At 47.9% G+C, this 22,031-nt stretch overlaps 1 protein-coding gene across 1 annotated transcript in view; it reads right to left on the bottom strand.

Annotated features, from left to right (window-relative positions):
* Positions 1-9,699, bottom strand: part of LOC140216146 (uncharacterized) — a 291,954-nt gene extending 282,255 nt beyond the window's left edge. The window contains exon 1 of the mRNA XM_072286529.1: positions 9,283-9,699. Coding sequence (XP_072142630.1) covers positions 9,283-9,520 — 238 coding nt within the window. The 5' untranslated portion in view covers positions 9,521-9,699. The remainder of the gene's footprint in view (positions 1-9,282) is intronic.
* Positions 9,700-22,031: the final 12,332 nt, after the last annotated feature.

The following is a 22,031-nucleotide window of genomic DNA, read 5'->3' as shown; positions in this document are numbered from 1 at the left end:
GAGGACACCAACATTCTGGGAAAATATTAAGTATCAGATGATCCGAATACGCTAAATGAGTTACATAAACGTTGTTCGTGGTTCATAATTGGTTTATGTTGTGATCGCAACTTTTACGCAATATGCATAATTCTGTTCTGTACTTGCAGTGTATTACATGTGTTGTGTGTTTTGGCTGTTCAAAACATCTGACTTTATATATGCGTACGTGGACTGAACAAATGCACAGAACTTTGCAACTCATGTACTGTTGGACTGTATATATTTTATTGATCCGGTGTTCTACTGAGTGTTATATTTTGTGTCGCTATTCTCCCTTTTTACGCAAATTTGTTTCGTTTTCCAAGTGACAAGGAGTAGCCGATGCCACCATAAAGGCGCCAACCTCTCCTAACATTCATTTCAAAAAAAAAAAAAAAATTGCCAACACCGGAGCGCAGTTTATGCTGCCTTCCTCGCTTTCTGCCCCCTCTCGTATCGACCTCTGACTAATGTGGCAGCGTTATCTATGCTCTCAGGGCTGTGCAACGTATGCCACGAGTATCGCGGAAGCGAAGCACCCGAGACGAGGCTGCATACGAGCGGAAATGAGAGAGAGAGAGAGAGAGAGAGAGAGAGAGACGGTTGCAAGAGCAGTGCAAACACGGGAAACGGAGACTGCTTCTTTTCCGCCAGCAGACTCGCAGCGCTGTAAAACAGCGCGCGCGGTTTGGGCGCGCTCGGCGTGGGCTCCCCCAAGAGAGGCACGTGTAAACTACGAAGTAGTTTTGGGCATTGCGCAGAGATACAATTGACACGAGGCCTCTTGCCACAGTACCCGCTTAGGAAGACGAAGCACAGAATCGACTGAAAGAGTGTGAAAGTGACTGCAACGAGCGATGTGGGGGAGAAAATGAAAGAAAAAAAACAGTTGTGGCCATAACGGTAATGGACGAGAAGAAAAACTGACAGGCTTCAGCGATTCCTTCCGGCTCTGTACTAATTTTATTCGAGATAAAGAGAGAGAGAGAGTGAGAGAAAGTTCTCAATTGGATCGTAGAAATTTTTGCAGGAGTGCGCAAAGTTACCTAGACCCTACTGTGTACGTGGAAGGAAAAGAGGGATTAAAATCCTGCAGGAGAAACAGAAGGAAAGCGGAAGAATAACAAAAAAAAAGCTAACTGCACGTGACCAAGGTGGATTGGGTATTTGCATACTAAATGAAGGTGGTCTAAAAATGAAGTTCGGTCATTCTTGTGTGTAGAGCATTCCCTAAAGCAATTGTCGAGCAAACCAACGTCCCGGAGGTATAAGCAAACAAGTTTAATATCGATTATTATAAGAGAGCGGCAGGCTCTCATAGCGAAAACCACCAACCCCTGTCTTCCAGCACAGCAGTTTAATGCTCTAACCGTTAGGTAACGATCTCACTCCTGCATCTCCAGTGCCAAAGCAATCTTTGAAACGTATCGCGCCAGTTTCTATCTTTGTTCCCTCGTGACATGTAGCTAAAGGTTTGAGACGCTGTATTAGACTGCACTGCCTTCGGGCTCGGCCCATATATTCTATTAGATACCTCCAAAGTGGGTTAACGTCGTCTAAATAATGCCATCACAGTAAAAAATGTACGCTAAAGTTACAGGAACATTGCCCTTACAGCGAGTGCTGTAGGCGCTGCAATGTGCAGGCATGTAAGAGAACTCTCGAAAGCTAGTTCACCTCTATGGTTCACCTATCGACGCTTTTACAATGCGACCTATAGCATATTGTTTAACTGGCGTCGAAGTATATTGCCGTTTTGGAAGCATTCAAGAGGCACTGAACAGCATATTCAAGCTCTAGAAGTCGTGACGTCCGTGCCCGGTGGAATCGAGTAAACCAGGTGCCCTGCGCACACTGAAAGGCTCCCCGGACGCAAATGACGCTCTTCTTATTCCTTCCTCCCGAAGCGCGCAAAATCAATCCCGTGTTCTGACCTAGACATGACGAACAGGTCGCGTGTATTATCCATCTACCATGGGGAGCTGATCGCTCGGAATGTGCGACAGAGAATACCTTGCAACAGTGTGCTTCAACTGAGCGGTGTTTTGCCCGCTCCCTTGCGTTGCGCGTCTTGCATCGCAAGTCCACGTTGCCACGGGCAAAACGATCGCGAACGCCTGTGTGCTGCTGCAGCTGCTGCCGTCGAACTCGACGTATTCGACGATGGAAGCTTTTCTTTCTCTCACCAGTTGTTTAGGGAGTGAGAACTTGGAACGAATAGAGCTTTCTTGGTTGTCGTTCACTTGCACGGGCGATATGGCCGTTCGCAAATCCGGTCACGAGGATGGCATACCGCGGTTCAGCGCCTCGTAGAACCAGCAATGCCGCGAGCGTGTGTGCGTGAAGGGATTGCGCGTTAGCGGTTGCAACAGCTTGCAGGGGAGCAGGTGCGCTGCATCCCAAACGTAAACAATGGAAGAGTGAATACGTCCGCTGTCGATGTCATTGACGAAGGTGGCTTCTTTCGGCCTAGTTTTACTCGATGCGTGTAGACCTCGGCGCCGTTTTCCTAAACGCGTTAGCGAGTGATTGCATAAACGGACGGGTGCGTGGACCCACGTGCGAGAGGGTGCTGTCCGGCCTCGTTTATTATGCAGCTCTGAACAGCTCGATCCTGTAGAGTGCACGAGTAAAATTGCGCATTGCATGCGATCTACAAATTCGAATAACGAGACATTTCCGCCAGGACAGAATATCTCGGTCGTTTCGCAAAAAACTGTGACCGTTAAAGAGAGAGAGAGAGATAAATTTATTTAGAGGAAAAAAGAACTGCGTTCACCCCCTTTTTTTTTCTAAGATTTGGCGATGGGGCGTCTCACGTAACTTGTGTTCAGACAGCGTTGGCAGGGCCTGCGAGGACCTGAAGAGCTTACTTTGCAATGCCCATATGAAAGGCCTATTATTTTGTTGGGGAGGAGTGAGGCATGATGAGTGCGCTGATTAACTTTCTGGGGACTCCTGTCTTCCTTCCCTTCCCTTCCCTTCCCTTCCTTCCCTTCTTTAATAGAGTTACCTTCCCTTCTTTAATAGAGTTACCTCTCTCTCTCCTACTGCGTGGCGAGGTGACACAGTTTAGAGCAACCGTAACCGCAAACAAGTAGGCGAAATCTGCGCTGTACGTGGTGTGAAGATATAGTGAGCATGTTTGTATTAACGAGTGCTGCATTAGTGGATCGAAAGAGGAAGGGAGGGTGCACGGGTGAGGACGGCTAAGGGGCAAAACTCGTAACAAAGTGTTTGTAGCGATATCTGTCAAGAGCGCGCCGATGTTTCAGCAAGCCTAGAACGATGTCCGCAAAACTGTAATTGTGGTCAGCGTACTCAGCCGTCCATGACTTCCTTCAGCTCGCGCTTGCGTTCCGAAAGTCACTGACCCCGCAATTCGCGCACCTATTATTCGTGTGTGACAACGCGACGGAGGGGGTAGGCGTTGTGCTCTAAGCAAAGTTTATGTGGCGACCTCGACCCACATTTCATTCCCCTGCGGGAGCGCCTGCCAGCTGTCACACTCCAGTTGAGATTCCCGCACAAAGAATGCGACACCTTCGCGCAGTGTCTTGACCCGGCAGTGCGTCTCAAAACATCGGACCGCGCTGGATAGGGCATGGGGTACGCAGTGGCATTAAATTAATTATATTCCGGGGTTCTGCGTGTCAAAACCACGATATGATTAGGACAGGCCATTGTGGGTGACTCCGGGATTAATTTTGTCCACCTGGAGTTCTTTAACGTGCGCCCAAAGAACGGCACCCGGGCGCTATTGCAGTTTGCCCCCATCTAAATGCGTCCGCCGCTGCCGGGATTTGATCCCGCGCTCTTGGCCTTAGCAGTGCAACGCCAATACTTCTACGCCACCATGGCGGGTGCGGCAGTATCGAACTCTGTCGGATCATATTTTATATATATAACCGATATGACCGCCTTCTTGAAGACGTTGTACCGTTGTGAGAGCACCTCCTTAGTGATGCCCGCGATAACTGCTGCTCAACGCACTTTGGTTCAAGGTTGACTCGTCGGGACTCTCGGCGAGACTATAGAAAATTTCTACAAAGACGGATAGCCTAACGGCCATCCCACCACCTCGGGCTTCCTGATCCGCCACTACTTCGCTTCTTGCTGGGCCACCTCCTATACGGTCTACCACCAGCCTACTCCTCCAGTCGAACCCACTGGGCCCTCCCGGCCGGGCTGCTCTGATGTTGATAGGACGGGAGGGCTCTGATGCTGCTTTACTTTTATCCCTCCTGCCCTCTCTCTCCTTTACTCCGATCTCCACCACCCTGCTGGCGCTGAGCCGTGCTCCCGCATGGGTAGCAGAAGATAGTGCTAGCCTTTCCCCACAAGAACCACTTCTCTCTCAAGGTTGTATACGCATACGCGACTGCTTTGCAAACTGAATTCACAGACAAGAGTGTCAAAACCGAAGCGGAACTGGACGTCTCCTGTGTCTATTCGGCGCAGTGCGCGGAATCTTGCCTCGCGGATAGAGTCTGACCACATTGGTCTCATTAGCTCACCCAACTAAATACGCATGGTCGCGGCTCAGTCGTACACATGTGGTAGGCTTGCATGCGCGGTCTACAAAGAGCATTGTCGACGCTGTATACGCCTTCGTGGAGGAACGTGCTGGTCGTGCTATCCTACATACACCAACACCTCCTAGAAAGCCTGCGTCTATGTGCTGTGCGAACGCGAGTCGTGCAACTCTTGGAAACAAGAGCGGCAGAAACTGAGCAATATAGTGGCCACGAATCCATGCTTCCTTCTCGAGTGGATTTTAAGTTTTATACGTCTTACTCGTTTCCGCTGCGTGCGCAGGTGCACATGGCATTTATGTGTAAGGTTTCAGAATATAATGAACGCAACTATAAGAAAACTGAAAGACAGGATTGAGAACACACTACGAACGAGTACACAGTGAGAAACGCAAGCAGCACTGACGACAGAACAACAACAACAACAAAAAAGAAACGAGACGAAGACGACGGCGCTGTTTTAGGCCAAGCTCTATACACGAAATATTCTGGGTTTTAGAACAGCAGAAAAGTTGTCTGCATGCCACCAAGGACGATCGCGTTCCACGGAAGAGGCATTAACCTCCAGAAACAGGCCGCTCCGCACGATTATCGCCGGTTTACTGCGTTGACCCGGAGCGAGAATCAATACTTCCGAGACAGCCGCTCCGCCATTTAAAGCCTCTACATCACCAACCTTACGTAAGGCACAGCTCCTCACCAGCAGTTGTACCTCGCCTGCCTCGCGCGAAACCGCCATTACCGCAAGTTAACACGCGTGCACGGCTCCGTGAACGCGTCAGGCTATATTTGGCATGCAGCCACCCAGTGCTCTGCACACAAGTGTTGCCATCCATCTTACCGATAAGTCCATGCATGCGAGTATTTTGAAGTATACAGCTTGTTCTATAAGCTTGCACGACTAGATAACTCGTGTGGCATAAGTTCGGACAAATATATAAATAAAACAACTAGATCTTTATTCTTGCCAGTAACACATACTCAATTATCTTTTTTTCTTCTCGTTCTTGCTTCCTTTATCAGCACGGGACAAGCAACGTAGGTGTAGTCTGCCGACATCATCATCATCAGCAGCAGCATCATCAACTTTATGCCGCTTGCCAGTCCTAAGGTCTCTCCCAGTGATCACCCTTTGTTGTAAAAGTACTGTGTTCATCTTGCCTACAATATGTGGACACACCTGCACAGCCTCAGGGATCGGCCCATCCACTCCTTCTCATCGGCGTGGGGAGTAAAGCAGAGCGCATCCTGCAAAAACTACTAGAGGGAACTTTGATGAAACGGGGTTAACCTAGGGGCCCAATTTTTATTAGTCATCTCATAAGAAACCAACAAACCACTGACACCAAGGACAACATAGGGAAAATTACTTGTGCTTAATAAATGAAATAAGGAAACGATTTCATCCACTTTAATTTCCGTTAATTTATCGTTTCTTTATTTCATTTATTAAGCACAAGTAAATTCCCCTATGTTGTCCTTGGTGTCAGTGTTTGTTGACTTCGTATAATAGAGGGAACTTTGTCGCTTGTGCGTATGGCAGCTGCAAGCACTGCCGCTAAGCTGCAGCGTGGGAATAGCGGTTAATACATGGATTTGCCTAAACTTCTAACAACCGGCTTCGAACGACTTCGGGACTTTGCAAAGTGATCATTTCTCGAGAAAACATTGCGTTATAGTTGCAACAATTCGCGCTGACTATGCGTGTGCGCAATGTCCTATTGCCTCGCGCGCTTAGAAAGATACGATTTCTTCATTATCTAGGGCAACGAAACCGGATAAATGTGGTAAATGAAGCCCCAAGAACGTCCGAAGTCAATAACAGTCACGAAGACGAGACAGATCCATTTATACTAACCGTCATTCACGTGGTATAGTTGGGACGATCACAGCGCCAGGGTAATCTTAGTGCGAAACTCTATAGAGTAAGGTAAGCGCACGCGCACGGCGAAGCCCACCGTCATCGTCGCGCAAATGAAACAGAAAAAGAAAACAGCAACAACGCGCGGCGGCACGGAACGCGTAATGCAGCCGCACGTGGTCGTAAGACGGAAGATCCAGCCTATAACGAGTGCCAAATTGAAGGTCTCAAATTCAAGCTAAAGGCACATTATAGTTAAAGTACGCTGAGCTGTATTATTAAATTACGCTTCTATACGATGAAAAAAAAGAAGCCATTCTAACCGAGGGAATAGACTTGGTATACAAGCCAGAAAAGACACAAAAAACGAAAAACAGGTACACCTCACGCCACTTTGAAGTTCCCGAATCCGCTCGCCGTGAAGTAGATCATGACGGTGTCAACTCGGACAAAGATCAATTGTTTATTCGTAAGGACGAACTGAATTGGGCTCCGGTTTAGCCAGAGACTAAACCTGTCAATTTTCGGGAACCTTTACTGCGCCACAACGGACAACACTAGAAAGCACGTTGAAATATGCGACGTCGCACTAACGCATACCGCATGCGCACGCATACCGTAACGCTTACCGGCGTTCAGCATACGGCGCGAAGTTCAAGAAACGAAAGTTTGACCTTCACATTCTTTTTCTGAAGTAATCAGCCTCCTACTGCGAAATCGACGAAAATATAGTTAAAAAAGAACACTTTATCAGACTGAACTCGTCTGTGGTGTTCTTTTTCTCCTTCCCGCAGACGCCATACGAGATGCTGGCGAGGCGATCAGATTATATATATATATATATATATATATATATATATATATATATATATTGTAGAGAAGGACTGGAACGATATAGTGGGTTGTCCTCTCCTGCGTTTTTGCTCATGAATGCCACTCGTGCTGGGAGTCCGCTGTGTGTGTGTGTATATATATATATATATATATATATATATATATATATATATATATATATATATATATATATATATATATATCGATCGATCGATCAAACAGCCTCCGATAAGTAGAAACGAAATGGTGCAAGCAGTAGAAGAGGAGAAAGCTGCAGGCGGGCAGGCTCAGCCTAAAAACACAACCTAACGGACGAAGTTGTGAGTAGTATACGCATAGATTATAACGATCGTTTGGCAACGTGCTCGAATAAGGCACGAATAAACAACAAGGCCGCAGCATTATTAACGCCACAGCGTTAAGGGCCCCGAGTCGCAGAAAATCCGGTGTCGGCGTCGGGCTTCTCCGTGTGCGAAAATTGGCGCATATATTTAGGTATGTACGTATATGCCAAGCCTTGCTATATGACATGTGGTATACGCGGGTTATTTGCCACACCATAAAAGTTGCTCATAAATTGTCTTACCTCCTTGACAAAGTTATTCCTCGGAAGTTTGAGAATGACAGCCCACAAACAAATGCCATGAAACAAAAGACCGGCAACGCATGTCTCTTGGGTTAAATCTTCTCAGACTGAAATATTAAAAGTGTGAAACAATAACAGAAACCTCAAAATGATGAAATTTTATTGGTGCGGCTGCGCACTACCTCCGAGATTGGCCCACGCAAGGGGTCGCGTTTCTATCAGAAAGCTCGCCTTCGGGCATAGCGTTCGCCGCCAGCGTTTCTCGGTAAACATTGCGGTTACATAAGCTGCAGTTGCCGGGAAGAGTGAGAAGCAGTCAGAGGCCATGCGCCGTATTGCGTGCACTAGGGTAGCTTCACTTTTTTTTTTTTATGGTTCTTGAATTTCGCTTCTTCTCACTTTGCACTCTGAAGCCGTACCTAGTCCCGATCGACCGAAACAGCCTCGTCAGCCATCTCGACAGCCCGCAAAAAAATGCCAACCGTAGGCTGCCCCCACGCTTCCGCTTCCAATGTTTCCTCGAAAATAGCGTCGTCGCGCGTCATGCACGAAGAATCCAGTTAATGCAGTCATGTTCAAGGCACGCTCCAAATTACGCATACACAGGAAGCTCGTTGCAACGAAAACATTCCGCATTTCTGGCTAATTATTTCTCTTTTTAAGTCCAGGTTCACGAATGAAGCAAAATGCCGTGTTCGCGATGCCGGCAGATTGGCGCTTGGACGCGGGAAGCGTTTTCGCATGTGAAAATGCCAAATGTACTGTATCTGTCCGACGTTACTTTGCGCAACACCCGAACAATTGTTTTTAGCGTCGAGCGCAACGCGTGGCTGGACGCGGCCGGCCGCGACCGCGCCGCACTCGGCTGGCGCGACAAGAGGCGCTCGCTCACGCAAGTCACGCGCGCACTCTCAAAGCACGGGTATTCCCTTCCTCCTCCGACGCCAATTCTCTCTCATCTGGCCACTCCGTACCCTCGCACAACTTACTAGTTCCGCGCGCAATGCCCACGCCAGTCGCGCCTGTGCGCCAATCGTTCGGCGTCGCATACGCTCGTCGCCCGAGGGTGCAGGCACACGTGTAAACAGAGCGAACGTTGAAGCAGATAACGCTGCAAAGCACGGGCCGCGCGATGCGCGGGCATCGGCCCGAGAGGCCGGACATTGCAGGAGACACAGGAGGCACGGTTAACGCTGACGTAGTACATTTCCGCCGCCGGTTATTTTCACGTAGGTAATAATGCACCCGAATGGTGCGCGTGGGATCGCTGTCGGCGAGTTGTGGCGACTGAACTGGGAACTAGAATTCGTCTGGTACACACAACGATACGAACGCGCAGTCTATCGGTTATAAGACGTGCGCAAACGCACACATCGCTTCGAGCAAAAGTTCGCGCACGGCCTCGGCGAGCCCCGTAGAAACACGAGGGTGCGCGATCGTCTCACCTCTGAACGGCGTGTAACGTCGAATCTTGTCCGGAAACTGAAAGCTGTTGGCGAGAGGAAAGCCACGCTCGGAGAGTTTGAGCTCCGTATCGTCCGACGCGTTGTCCGGGCAGCCCGGAACGGGACATAGGGTTTGGCAAGCACTCTTGTCGAAGCCGTTCTCGTAGGCCGGTGCAGAGCTCTTTCCGCTACCGACGGACAGCACGGCACAAACGAACATCACCACGGCGACGAGCATGATGGACCGTCGACGAAGCACGTTGAGAGAACACGAGAGAGCTTTTTCGAATCGCGGTCTCTTGCTTCGAACCTCGGGTTCGCGCGCCGGGACCCGGGGTATCACGCCCAAAATTGCAGACGACCGACGAACGAGCGCCTACGAAGGGACACGCCGTGCGCCACCTGTCGGGCGCAATAAAAAGGAGGCGGACGCCGCAATGGCGCTGCGGCTGGTCAGCCAACGAGAGAAATCGAAACCGAAAGCAATGTGGCATGTCACTGTAGAATGCACGAATACGCCACGCGATGCCCGTCCAGAAACGCGTACTTGCGCCCATACATCATGCACCTTAATTTAAGCTCGCAAACAACAAAGATATACCAGAATACGTACAGGCGCTAACATGTTACCCAATCTCTGTGACACAGACGCAGTCATTCGAAGCAACAGCATGATGGAGCTGCGCAGCGATGGTGCAACTCATTCTTTTATCGTTTTTTTATATATATTCTTGCTGTTTGCGTTTCGGTATCAATCATCATGAGAAGCATTTGAGGCTACAGGTGGCCTGCGCGACTGCTACATCGTCGGCGCATTGACTGGTGTAATTTAGCTGTGGTGATGTCTCACGTAATGACATAATATTCTGCACGTTACGTTACGCCGCACAGCAGCCAAATGAGACATTTAGGTTCATTCGACGCCCCGCGGTGACCATGCCTTAGAAAAAAAAATTGTCGCAGAGGTCTAATTTTATTGTGTCATGAGCAATAAAATTAAAACACGCTGATACTTATCGTATCATCAACATAGTTTTAGAAAATCACCGATGATATGTAGCAGAATTCTACTTCTTTAGCAAGATTACCGTCAGAGATCGACGTTACTTGTGCGAAAATGAAAGTGAACATTTGGCTAATTATTTTCCTAATTAAATTTTAAACTGATTAAACCACACATTGCAATTTATAAATTGTAGCCGGTGACTTCTAAGGCCTTATCTATTTGGAACGAATTCTGCGGATAACACGAGTTTCGAAGTGTGCGTTCCGAGAGTTTGCGACCAATGCACTGGTGTTCCGGTAACTTTTGAGAGGAACAGTGAAATTTTAGCGCGTTCGGCTGCGCTTATCCCAAAACTTGTGCAGGTTTCAAAATTAATCTGTTCCAAGCGGATGACCCTTACGAAATCACGGGCTTCAATGTGTGTATTGCAACATGTGCTCTAAAGTAATTAGTTAAAAAGTTAATCATGAAAATTTTGTTTATTCATTTATGCACATTGATGTTAAGCGCATACAATGCATACATCTTCGAGTATTACAGCTGAATAAGTAAATTTGAGCTAAATGCCACAGGTGACTTAAAAAAGAAATCTGTCAAGAGCAAGCTCGGGGGCTCCTATCTACCTACAGTCTTAAAAAAGTTTGCACTCTTTGGGGCTTATCTAACTCCACGACAACAATCGTCATCTCTTGCCCGCATTTCCTTTAACGCTGTGATCCCGGCACTTGCAGATCACTAACGGCATGCGCGTTATCAGCGTGACAGCATTCTTGCAAGGAAAGCAGCAAGCGCGGATTTTTCCAGAAAGGAAACGTAAGCAAGGCAGATGACGATTATCGCTGTGGGACAAGAGAGCACCAAAGGGTGCAAACATTTTAAAGAGCGCAAACACAGTGGAAAGGAGAAATCGTTTTTCTCGGCAACCACTGCACGAAATTTGATGCGGTTTGTTATATATAAAGGGAAAATTAAAATCTAGTGAATGCTCGCAGCAAATTTTTGATCGAGGCCGTCAACTCTCAAAGATACTGTAGGAAATCGTAAACTTTCAGTAAACGAGAATATCAAGTTTACAGCTCAGCAATGAAAAATATTACAATTCTGTGAATTGCATCTAATAGCACGCACATCTAAAGCGAACAATATTCGTGTATTATACATGGCTCTCAAATAGGCCACTAATATCCGAGTACGATTATTTCAAAGCTCTTGTAAACAGTGTAATAAATTCACGTAAGATACAGATTGATATATTTGTTCGCTTTGGATGCTCTAACGGACGCAGTTTACTGAACTGAGATATCTGTTCGTAGTGCAGAGCTACAAATTAGTAAACTTCGTGCTTTTGTTTTTTCTTGAACTTACCAATTTTTGAAAATTCCTTTTAAAAAAATTGAGGCTTTAGATAACAATCTTGCTTCGACCAGTCATTAGAATTTAACGTTCTCTTTCAAATGCAACAAATTCTATTAAAATCGGCCAAGTAGTTATCTCAGAAAAGCGTATCTGCTTTTTACGTGTATTTGAATAGGCGGCATCGGAGTTCGGCCCAAGCTGAAGCATCTTAACATTACATTAAAGCACCCGGTTTTTAGCCGCGACATCGCGTGAAAACGCGGCGACAAACGTTCATCGTCTGAATAAAGCCAATGCTACGCCTGTAAAGAACTATCAAACGTGCCGCTAGGCCAACGTTTTAACCAGAGAGTACTTGATCTAGTTTTAATATGATATCATCGCCAGTGAAAAGTAGGGGTGTGCGGATATTCGAAACTTTCGAATAACGAATCGATTAGTGTTCTATTCAATTCGGTCTTCGAAAACTATTCACATTTACAGATAGTGACTATTCAATTCGTATACATTTCGAATATTTAAAAACGTCAACTGCGCCCAATTAAATATAAAGTTGGAGCACACGTATGGTAAATTTACAGCCCAGCGGGCATAGACATCAAGCACGAGAACCTGCGTAATGGCGCCGGCTACGACGATTAGTAAGCCATACTTTACACGATTCTACTTACTAATCGCCGGCTACGACGATTAGTAAGCCATACTTTACACGATTTACAGGTTATACAGGGATCCGCAATGATCATTCGCACACCTTGACAGTGTTGACAGGTTTGGCTGTATATATAGCCAAATTAGGCTACACAAAAAAAAATGGCATCGACTTGGGCGAGTTAACTATGTGGTAATATTTGGGCTACTGAAAACCTGCTAGTTGGGTTTATTTGGGCTAAAAGTGCCGCCTTAATCCACGCTCCAGAGGTGGCTCTCATCGAGCAGAAACGAATCTCGAAGGCTATGTTTTAGCTGGCTAGGCCGGCAGCGCGGCCGTGCGTGTGAGCGTGCGCGAAATGCCCTCGGACATCGGGATGACCCTGGGAGTAGAGGGTGTTTCACAGTACAGTGTACTAACATGGTTATGCTCAGAAAGGGAGAGCATTAAAATAGGGTCGGGCGATCGTGTCGCCGGCATGAAAGGGGGGAAGTATGCGTAGATGACACACTCCAGTGTGTTCATGACCATGGCTTCTGGGTGAAACCTGCGCCACGTTTCTCACGGTGATAAACTATAAATGTCATTTTCCTTTTCCTGCGAAACGATTGAATTTTTGTTCGCGCTTACATTAGAGATTCGTTTCGATAGGTTGGACATAAGATCGGATCCTCCTTGGAGAGGAGAATCGAACCATGGGGAAGTGGGCCAAGTATGCGAGGATACTAATGGGAGGAAGACCTCGAGCTCAAAGGTGGGTCCTGGTGGTTTGCCCGTGACGTCACAGATGCAGGTACACATTGTGCTATATCGAAACTTGTTTGCCACGATGACATCGGTGCACCACGTCACGGGAACATCGCCAACCGTGTTAGGCTGGCAGGCGAGGTGTCGCGCTGCTGGCTCGAGGACGTGGCTTCGATGCTCGGTCACGGCGGCTGCATATCGATGGAGGCGAAATGCAAGAACACCCGCCGTGTACTTAGATTTAGGCGCACGTTAAAGAAGCCCAGGTGGCCAAAACTAATGCGGAGTACACCACAGCGGCATGCCTCATAATCATATCGTGGTTCTGGCACGTAAAACCCCAGCAATGATTATTATGAGCGCATGAACACGGTTTGCTTTATGACAGTAGCCGGTTTTCGCAAGATTACAACTGTCGACAATTTGTCGTTTATCTTTGTTCTTTGTGCGCCAGTCGCGGCTTTTACCACTTCGAGCGAGCTATGTTTGGGACTTGTCGCCGAAAGCGACTGCGCGCTTCTTACACTGGTGTGCCGTTTTGCGCAGTAACCTTTGAGGCTTCACTCAGACCGATTCAAACAGTGAGTGGCACCTGTCGTCTCTCACTTATTTCAACGCAAGTTCTTGGCGTGCTAGAGACCTATAAGATGGCGGCCAGATTGACGTAAATGGAAACTATATAGAGTGTGTTCCAGCTAACCCGGGCCAAGCTAACTGAAATATAAAGAAAGAAACAAAACAAAATAGGACGATAAGACAAAGTGTGTCTTGCGCAAACTGGCGAATTTTTCGCTTACCATTCTGTACGTATTTCGAAGAAATGACATTGCTAATTACTTGCGCGATTGCCTAAGATCTCATGTCAGGTTGGGCATAACATTAGAAAGCATCATGCCCAATTGCTTCGAGCTCGCAACGCCTTAAGTTTTCCGCTTTATAACGCCATAGCGCAGAGCGCGAACAAAGGTGCGAAGTGAGCGGGCGACAGCAGCGCTCTCGAAAGGGGTAAAAAAAAATTCAGTGCACTTGCACTCCGCCGCGGGTCGGCCCGGTATTGCAATATCTTCGGGACCGGCGCACGTATGTGATGTGCTCAACGCCTGCTTCATCTCCGCCCGCGGGTCGCCCGGTATTGCAATATCTTCGGGATCGGCGCACGTATGCGATGTGCTTAACGCCTGCTTCATCTCCGCCACGGGTCGACCCGGTATTGCAATACCTTCGGGACCAGCGCACGTGTATGAGGAGTTTTGTGTCTACACACGGACACGATCCTGGGGGAATTAGCAGTTAACAGCTTAGCTGTAATCCGCTGCAAGATTGGTCACGACTTTGTGTTTCTGAATTAATCAATTAATTCATTAATTACAGAGTGTCTACCAAGTTGACATTTCCTATTTCCCCGAGTTTTCCCTGAGCGCTTTTGCAAAATTCCCTCAATGAGACAGAAGTTTGTTTTATGTCAAGACGGGCAGACACCATGTTGCCCGATGCTGTCACTCTCTAGTAAGCATGTTGAAACAAGAAATGACTTAATCCAGTTTGAATAGTAAGGAGTATTATCTATTTTATTCAAAAAGAAAACGGAAGGAAGGTGTCAGTAAGATGCATAGCGAATAAGATATATTGGAAGAAAATGTAAAACCCATCCCAAATCAAGTCGAACATTTTTAAATACGAATAAAAAGGAGATGCATACTGAACTAAATAATTTCGAATGTGAGCTATTTCTATCAACTGATAGCTAGCTCATCGGTATGAGGCCTGAACTTTGTCACAACTCAGATTCTCTCTCAGCAGCTGGAAAGTCAACCTCAACTATCCTGACATACTCTCAGCCCGTACACAACATATCAGTGTAGGGTTTCACTGCTTTAAATAGATTATTTTGGTTTGGATGAAGGACACCTGGATGTCGGCGTGAGCCAACACGTTGTTTTTTTAAGCTCAAGCTCCTTCGAAGAGGCGGCGGCATGCTTCCTTTCTCGTTCATTCCTCGATGCGTCGGTCCTTTCTGTTCTCGTCCTCCTTTCACCACGCGTTCGGCCCACCGACCATTTGAAGCATCCTCTTGGTCAGTTGTACAGTCAACGTTTGATTTTTCGGACCCCTCAGGAGCCGCGAAAACGTCCGAAAAATCGGGCAGTCCGAAAAAAATGAATGCATGTCTTTAACTGCCCTTAAGGGCTCAACTTGCCACAGGCACGTCCGAAAAAGCTCTTCAGGCCTGCCAGCACACTTATTAGGAATATCAGTGCTCGTACTGTGACAGGAGACGGGGGTGCACGTGTGTATAATTAAGGAATACATACTGTGTCCCGTGACAATTGCCCTTTCCCACGCTTGTTAAACTTCACGCAATACGTTAGGTATGCTTCACTGCGTACCATTGATGTATTGAGGCAAAGCTAACTTTCGGAAGCGGGCATTACGCAACGCATTGTGCTTTCCGAGCTTCGAAGCCAATCGCGTGGATTATAAAGGCGGAGTCGATGCCATTGCTGACAGTGGCGAATTCTTTCAACGACAAACGCGGCACCACACAGCAAGAAGCTTAAAAGCGAACGTAGAAGCAGGTAGGCCTAGCGTTGCCGCGGTGGTAGCTACGGCTGCCAGCGGATCTGCGTGCGAGAGCGCCGGTTCGAGGCGGCGAGCTAATCAAAATGGCAGTGGTGGTGGCTTTGATTAATGCCATTTCGGACCTGCATTCAGGCGAAAAAGTCCGAAACATCGGACGGCGAAGTGTTCTTGCGTCCTCAATTTCAGACGCTCTTGTACATTGTCTCTATAGGGTACGCGGTGGTGCCGCGAAGCCGTGCGAATTATCGGGCATGTCCGGAAAATTGGGCGTCTGCAAAATCGGTCGTTAACTGTACTCTGGAAACTCCTCGAGCCGATGACACGGCGTCAATGACGATTCGTTGCGATTCCTGTTACTGGAGCCAGCATTAACGCGACTTTTGTTCCCTTTCAATAAAATTACAGCTAATTTTCTCTGATAGAAGCACGAATTCCCCCAGTATTTCCAGACTATTCAAATATCCTGAGAATTCCCGGTCTTCACGGTTGGTAGACGCCCTGAATTAATGACGACGACGAATGCGGGAGCAGTGGCGCGAGTTCATTCGTGCGATAGCGCCGAGGGGCGCCAACGAGCCATCTCAAGAAGAACACGACGCTGGAACCAACCCTGATGATGATAGTTTCGTGTCTACACATGAACACGATACAACTCAAGTCTGCAGTGAAGCCCCGCCCACGCCTTCATAAGCGCCAGTTACTGTTCTTCCGCGAGGCTGCAAATAGTTCGGACTTCAAACTTTCCCTGTTAACTAAATAAGGCGGTAACCACAAAAATAAAACTATAAGCGCGTAATTTTTTATTTTTTCACTCGTCCATTTACTCTGTAACCTCGGGGATGGCCTCGAGACTGTGCGGCCAGCCGGAGTTAGCGAGATACGACGGACTTGGGGCTGTGTGGTGACCAGTTTTGCCCCCGTTTTTCTGCACGATGATTGGTCTCCTTGCCGTTGCCCTTGGAAACGCGCGGATCTTGAGTTTTGCTTGTGTTTTTCTTTTTCGTTCGCGCCATTTTCCTCCTGAGCACGGCTGGCTCAGCGCTTTAGCTGGGCGTAGCGAACGTTGTACGCTGTGTTTGCTGCTCTATGTGCTAGCGCTATGGGCGTCTTGCGCTGGAGTTTGAGGTATAGTAGCGGCGCCTGGTGGCGGCGCGCGAAACGTTATCTGGGTAGTACCAGCTTGGGTATAAGTATTGAGCGTCGATTCGCGCTTTTTAACGCGACAGCGTTAAGGAGCTCGTGTCGCAGAAAAGACGGTGTCGTCGGTGTCGGCGGCGTTGGCCATGAGCGAAAAATCCCGGAAGGCAATTCATAAGTAAAAACAACTTGCAAGATGGGCTGGGTGGGAATCGAACCATCCGGAGTGTGAGGCCGAGACGCTACCACTCAGCCATGAGTTCGATCGTTCAAAACGGGACAAAAACGCCTCTATTAAATGCGGTGTTGACTTACAAACGAGCCGTAGAAAGTTATACTGCTATGTATATCGGTAATTATGATCATGTAAATTACACGTCGCAGTTAAACGCGTAGCGAAGTACGTTTCCGCTACATTTCTTCTGCGCTTTCCGCACACGCAGAGCCCTCTTGCGGCAAACACAGAAGACCCCCTCCTCGCAATGTACGTGCTGCCCCGACAGGTGGCGCGCCACGCGCGCATTGGGGCTGTGCGGGGATCGGTGCGAGGCGCGTCGACGCCCGGTTGTCCGTGCGGACCACGACGTTCCGAGACACCGAGTTCTTTAGTTCGTTCCGCCGTAATGCTGGAAGCAGAAGGAATCGGCGACGCCTATCCGGAGAGACCTAGCTCAGCCTCGAAAAAGCGTCACCGTCGTTACTTCTGCGTCGTGTGCTGCAATGAACAAGAAGGCCTGAATCCCAACATCAGATTTTACCGTTTCCCTTCAAGGCCTCACGAAGCGGAGCGTCGGGCGCGCTGGATAGCTGCAGTTCGTCGCGCTGGGTGAGCGAAACTTCGCGCCATGCTGACTGCTTCGCCTGTCTTGAAGCTTGCTTGATTATCTGCGTTCTAAAATTCGGTCTTTTGCACCTACAGTTCCGACGGCAGACCGACATAGCAGCAGGCATGGCTGGTGATTCGCGATTCGAGACCCCGCGGCCACAGCAACAATTAACAATTCGACCGGTGCGAAGTGGTGAAGTCACCAGGTGTGTGCAAATGAACCCAAATGGTCGGGCTGATTCGGTAACAATTCACTACCCCAATACGAGCAGCACAGGTTAGAGAGTTAAATGAGCTCATCCTTGACCTCACGCCAGCACGTTGAGACAGCGCAGCAAGGTAGTATTGATTGCAGCACATCGATGTTCGAGCGCTGTCATTAAAAGCTACGTCAAGCGAGCAGCGCGATTCGCACGTACGTTACTGCGAGCTCATATGCATTGCATCAGTTATTTATCAGTTGCTAACGGGACAGATGGCTGCTACTACAATGCAGGCATAACTACTTGTCTAGCGGCATGCAGTCAACAAAGATTGCAGGAGGCCCGCCGTTCACGGCATGTCGAAAGACCGCTGCCGTCGTGCGCTCGAGCAGTTCTGTACACATGATATGTCTGCTTATCGCTGCTGTGAATTAATTTATAGCAAACATTTCCTCGCGTTTGTGCGCCTGAATCTATCAGCGTGCAAACCTTACCTGAAGTTCAACTTCGTGCGCGACTCGCTTCACTTGCGATTGACACCGCGCTAAAACTTCGCCGCTTATTTCTTGAACGGCGTACACGTATTCGGCGTTGCATGATTTATTGCCTTTACGCAGCGTGCTACCCCTGAAAAAATCTTCGGCGCCCGATATTCGCTGCAAGCCGTTGTACAACAAAACCGAAAGTGGCGGGTCGATATTGTAAACGTGCTTTCGGAAGCAGACGACCGAGCTTGGTACTACCCAGTTCAGGACAGAGGGCGCTTTTTAGCACCATTTTCTCAGCGCCCCCTGGGCAATGCAAGAGCCCCATGCCGGGCTGTTGCGCATATAACTGCAGCAAGAAGCCTGAATATGGTTATGCAGTTTTTATGATACCACAAGAAAAGCGTGACGGCTTGCGCAGGAAGCAGTGGCTGCATGACACTGGCCGAAAGAACTTTGTTCCGACAAAGAACAGCGTTGTTTGCGAGCTGGGGCGTCTTTCTTATAGCTCGTGGAAAAGCATCCCGTAATGCTGCATTTTTTTTTCATTCTTCCGGCCTGTTTACCAGCGTTTTTGTTGCGATTGTCCTCAGTATGCTTAATATTCTGGAGCGGCTCCATCACCTCGCACGCCGCTAACTGTTGTTATTCAGTCGGAAGTGCAGCATTATAGATTCTGCTTTGCGCCCTGAAAAAAATTAGTGGCAAGTATACCCGTGGTATTGCAGTTGATGAGCGTTAGCTAGTCAACATAGAGTTTTTTTTCAAGTTTTAAGGCGAACGCCTTTGGATCTCTATATTTCAAGGTCGCGTTGTAAACTGGAAGTATCACGTGACCAAAGGAAGGCCAAAGGTTACCAAAAGCTTGTTGACCCCTGTATAAGAGAATGATTACCCAAGTTAATTAATGAATCATTAGCGATTGACATAAGGTGGATTAGGGAGGATTAAGGTTGATTAGAGTGTATTAAAGAAGGTTAAGGTGCATTAAGGATTAAGATGCATGAATAAAGATTAAGGTGAGTGGAGGAAGATTAAGGCGCATTATGGTGGATTAAGGTGAAGCGTTGATGAAAGGGTATTAAGACCGTTTAGGGTGGATTAGGGTTCATGAACATGGATTATGCGGATTAAGATGGATAAAGGTAGATTAATGTGGATTAAGGTGAATTAGGGTTTGTAAAGGAGGATTAAGACCGATTAGGGTGGATTATGGTAGATTAAGGTGGATTAGGGACCTTGGAGCTGGATGAGGTTTGATAGAGGTGGATTAGGGTGTATTAAGGTAGATTGGGACTATTAAGTTGGATTAAGGTGCATGAATAAGGATTTAGGTGGATGAAGGAGGATTAAGACCGTATAGGGTAGGCTAAGGTACATTAGGGACGATGTAGGTTGATTAGAATGTATTAAGGTGGATTGGGAGTATTAAGCAGGATTAAGGTGGATGAAGGAGCATTAAGGTGGACTAAGGTGAATTAGAGTTAACTGAGTATTAAGACCGATTAGTCTACCATAATCCTCTTTATGCACATTAATCCATCGAATCCACATTCATCGACCTTAATCCTCCTTCATTCACATTAATCCACCAAAGTCCTCCTTAATGCACCCTAATCCACCTTAATGTACTCTAACCCTCCCTAATGCACTTTAATCCTCCTAAATCAACCCTAATGATACCTCATTCCCTTTAATCCCCCAATCCCCTATAATCGGCCTTAATTCACCCGAATCCACATTCATCTACCTTAGTCCACCATAATCCTCCTTAATGCACCTTGATCCTTCTTAATCCACCCTTATCCTTCATGCACTTTAATCCACCCGAATCCACTATAATCGTCCTTAAAGCACCTCAACGCACCTTCAACCCTAATCTACCTTCATCGACCTTAATCCAACATAGTCCTCCTTTATGCACCTTAATCTACCTTCATTCGCCCTAATGCACCTCAATCGACTTTAATCCACCTTAACCCTCCGTAATACACCCGAATTCATCTTTATCCAATCACTAATCAATAATTATTTTGCTAATCAATAATAATCTCTTATACGCGGCTTCACATGCTTTGGTTCGCTTCCCGCCTTCCTTCGGTCACGTGATATTTTCTGTACCTCACAACGGGACCTTGAAACAGAGGTCTAAGGCTTTCGCTTAATAAGCCACACAGAAAGGGATGTGTCACAAGCAATACTAGATCAGACGCACGAAGTAAAGCATCTGATCGTGTGGCAGAAAAATTGTCTGGAGTATAGAACTCGCCTCAAAGCTCCCTTTACATCGGTATACCCCGTTCATACGGCTTTAAGAAAAAAACCTCCTCCTCATAAACGTTGCTTCCAGCATTATCGATGCTGTTATTAGCATTTTTCAAAATTTTTAACCCCACCGGGGCGCGCAACTGACCCAAAATAACACGCCACCATAGAATCCTGCGGCCCGTCCGCGGGAGCCCAGGGGGAAAAGCGCGCCGTGCGCAGCCGGCGGGCGAGGAGAATCGAGGGGGAAAGCGCCGTGAGGCGGAGAGAGTCACTACTTTCAAATTATCAAGGGGTTTTAAGCTAGACACCCTCGCGGCGACCTCATGACCGCGGTGGTAGCGGATCACAACGGAGGATTGATAGAACCATGACCTACTTTATACAGTAGGTCGTGGATAGAACAGACAACGGCTGGCCGAGTGGTGGAAGCGGAGGAAACCGCGATTGCTATGGCCATGCATGCGGAAGCGAATACCATCATCAGTGATAGCAAGCAGGCCGTCGGCAATTTCGTCCGCGGTAGAATTTCCAGACAGGCGTACCATGTCCCCTCGTGTGGACCCCCACTCACGCGGCTGTGCCAGGCAACGCGTCGGCTCAGTTTGGCTTGAGGTATTGCGCGCCGAGCCTCGTCCGCGGATGCGGACGGCGTGAACGAGGAGGCGAGAGACAAGGAACCCCGCGAGACTTATTACGAAATAGCCCATAGGTATCGCTTGAGGCGTCGCGCGCTCCCACCACCGGCCAAGCAACTCGACAAAACGCAAGCGGTCGCATTTAGGCGACTCCAGACAAACATACCCACACCCAAAGTACATTAACAAAATCACAGGGGGCAAGGAAAGCGGCCTATGTAGGCTCTGTTCGCAGACAGGGACACTCGCACACAATGTGGGAATGCACCTCGCTCCCGTTTTATCATCCCCCCGTCAGCAGTGAAACTGACTGGACAGCCTGGCTCAGTTCCGGGGACGTCGACCGACAGCTTGAACTGGTGGACTGGGCGGAGAAGGCCAAGCAGACCCAGGGCTGCTACCTCCACCTTTCACCTTCCCTTTTCAATGAAGTTTACCACCACCATCACCACCACTCGTCCATTATAGTGGAACGGTGAAAGTGTAATTCTTTATTGAACTGTAAATAAAATGCAAGCTTCGCTGCAACCATTTATTGACAAGTTTCGCTTCAGTTGGCAATGAAATTTCATGAGTGAAACGGGTCAGCAGTGAAATGAATTGTGCCGCCGACTTTTGAAGGGTGAAAAGCTCTGACTTCATATGCTTTGTCCGTGTTTCTTGTGCACCTCATCACTTCCGCCTTTGAAAAGACTCAAGAACAGCAGACGCTCCAGAAGTATCAAGTACAACGCCATCTTGAAACGGTCACATGACATTTTTGTTTGCTTCTGTGATTGGCTAGCGGCAGCTGGCAGAGTAACAATCCAGCACGGTCCGTGCGCCTTGGTTGCCAACTGTCTCTTTTTTTCCAA

This window comes from Dermacentor andersoni, chromosome 2 (assembly GCF_023375885.2).
Source record: "Dermacentor andersoni chromosome 2, qqDerAnde1_hic_scaffold, whole genome shotgun sequence".
Classification (NCBI taxonomy): Eukaryota; Metazoa; Arthropoda; class Arachnida; order Ixodida; family Ixodidae; genus Dermacentor; species Dermacentor andersoni.
Note: the sequence above shows the minus strand (reverse complement) of the source record. Positions and strands in the feature narration are given on the sequence as shown.